Below are 1,486 nucleotides of genomic sequence, written 5' to 3' on the forward strand. Positions count from 1 at the left end.
ATGTCTCATAATTATGACGATGTCTCATAAATATGACTTAATGCCTCATAAATATGACTTAATGTCTCATAAATATGACTTAATGCCTCATAAATATGACTTAATGTCTCATAAATATGACTTAATGTCTCATAATTATGACTTAATATCTCATAATTATGACTTAATATCTCATAATTATGAATTAATGTCTCATAATTATGACTTGATGTCTCATAACTATGACTTAATGTCTCATAATTATGACTTAATGTCTCATAATTATGACAATGTCTCATAAATATGACTTGTTGTCTCATAAATATGACTTAATGTCCCATAATTATGACTTAATGTCTCATAATTATGACTTAATGTCTCATAATTATGACAATGTATCATAAATATGACTTAATGTCTCATAAATATGACTTAATATCTCATAATTATGAATTAATATCTCATAATTATGAATTAATGTCTCATAATTATGACTTGATGTCTCATAACTATGACTTAATGTCTCATAATTATGACTTAATATCTCATAATTATGACTTAATGTCTCATAATTATGACTTAATATCTCATAAATATGACTTAATATCTCATAATTATGAATTAATATCTCATAATTATGAATTAATGTCTCATAATTATGACTTGATGTCTCATAACTATGACTTAATGTCTCATAATTATGACTTAATGTCTCCTAGTTATGACTTGGTGTCTTGTGATTATTACTTAGTATCAAAATTATGACTTCGTATTTAATAGTTTTGACTTAATATATCTTAATTCTTTCAACATTAAAAAAAAGATTTATTAAATAATTTTTATGGCATAGAATCACTAAGATGTGACTTAATATCCTAAAAATAAAACTCAGCATGTCATAATTATGAGACCATCTCGTCTTTAATTAAACTGTTGAACCATAATAAATAAAATGTCTCACCATAAATAAATTAATCAACTTGTTTTATTTTCTTTGCAGCATATTTTCCAGTTTTAGGACCTCTGGTGTGTATGTTTACACGTCTTGTTTATGTTTTTAAAACCCGCTAAAAGGTTAAACCATTAAAATAAAGTTTCTGTTTCAGGTTGTCTGCAGCTTCTTACCTCACAACGTCGTCAGACACGCTCTGTTTCTGCAGGTAAACATGGTTGTTGTTGTTTTTGTTGTTGTTGTTTTCATTTGTATTAATTTCTTGGGTTTAAATTTGTTTTTAGTTCCTGCTGCAGAGTTACAACGCCGGCTTCAACTTTGTCAACAGAAACTGTTCAGCAGAGCAGGTGAATGTGTTGGTTAATACGTACCTGTCCCCTGCAGGACGTCTCCTCCTGCAGGATGTCTCCACCTGCAGGACGTCTCCTCCTGCAGGACATCTCCTCCTGCAGGACATCTCCTCCTGCAGGACGTCTCCTCCTGCAGGACATCTCCTCCTGCAGGACGTCTCCTGCAGGACGTCTCCTCCTGCAGGACGTCTCCTCCTGCAGGACG

At 31.6% G+C, this 1,486-nt stretch overlaps 1 protein-coding gene across 1 annotated transcript in view; it reads left to right on the forward strand.

Moving 5' to 3' along the window:
• The window catches only part of sfxn4 (sideroflexin 4), a 7,229-nt gene that overhangs the window by 3,116 nt on the left and 2,627 nt on the right, over positions 1-1,486 (forward strand). The window contains exons 6-8 of the mRNA XM_037684687.1: positions 980-1,005; positions 1,086-1,139; positions 1,216-1,278. Coding sequence (XP_037540615.1) covers positions 980-1,005; positions 1,086-1,139; positions 1,216-1,278 — 143 coding nt within the window. The remainder of the gene's footprint in view (positions 1-979; positions 1,006-1,085; positions 1,140-1,215; positions 1,279-1,486) is intronic.

Source organism: Nematolebias whitei, chromosome 1 (genome assembly GCF_014905685.2).
Source record: "Nematolebias whitei isolate Nwh7 chromosome 1, NemWhi1, whole genome shotgun sequence".
NCBI classification, from domain to species: domain Eukaryota; kingdom Metazoa; phylum Chordata; class Actinopteri; order Cyprinodontiformes; family Rivulidae; genus Nematolebias; species Nematolebias whitei.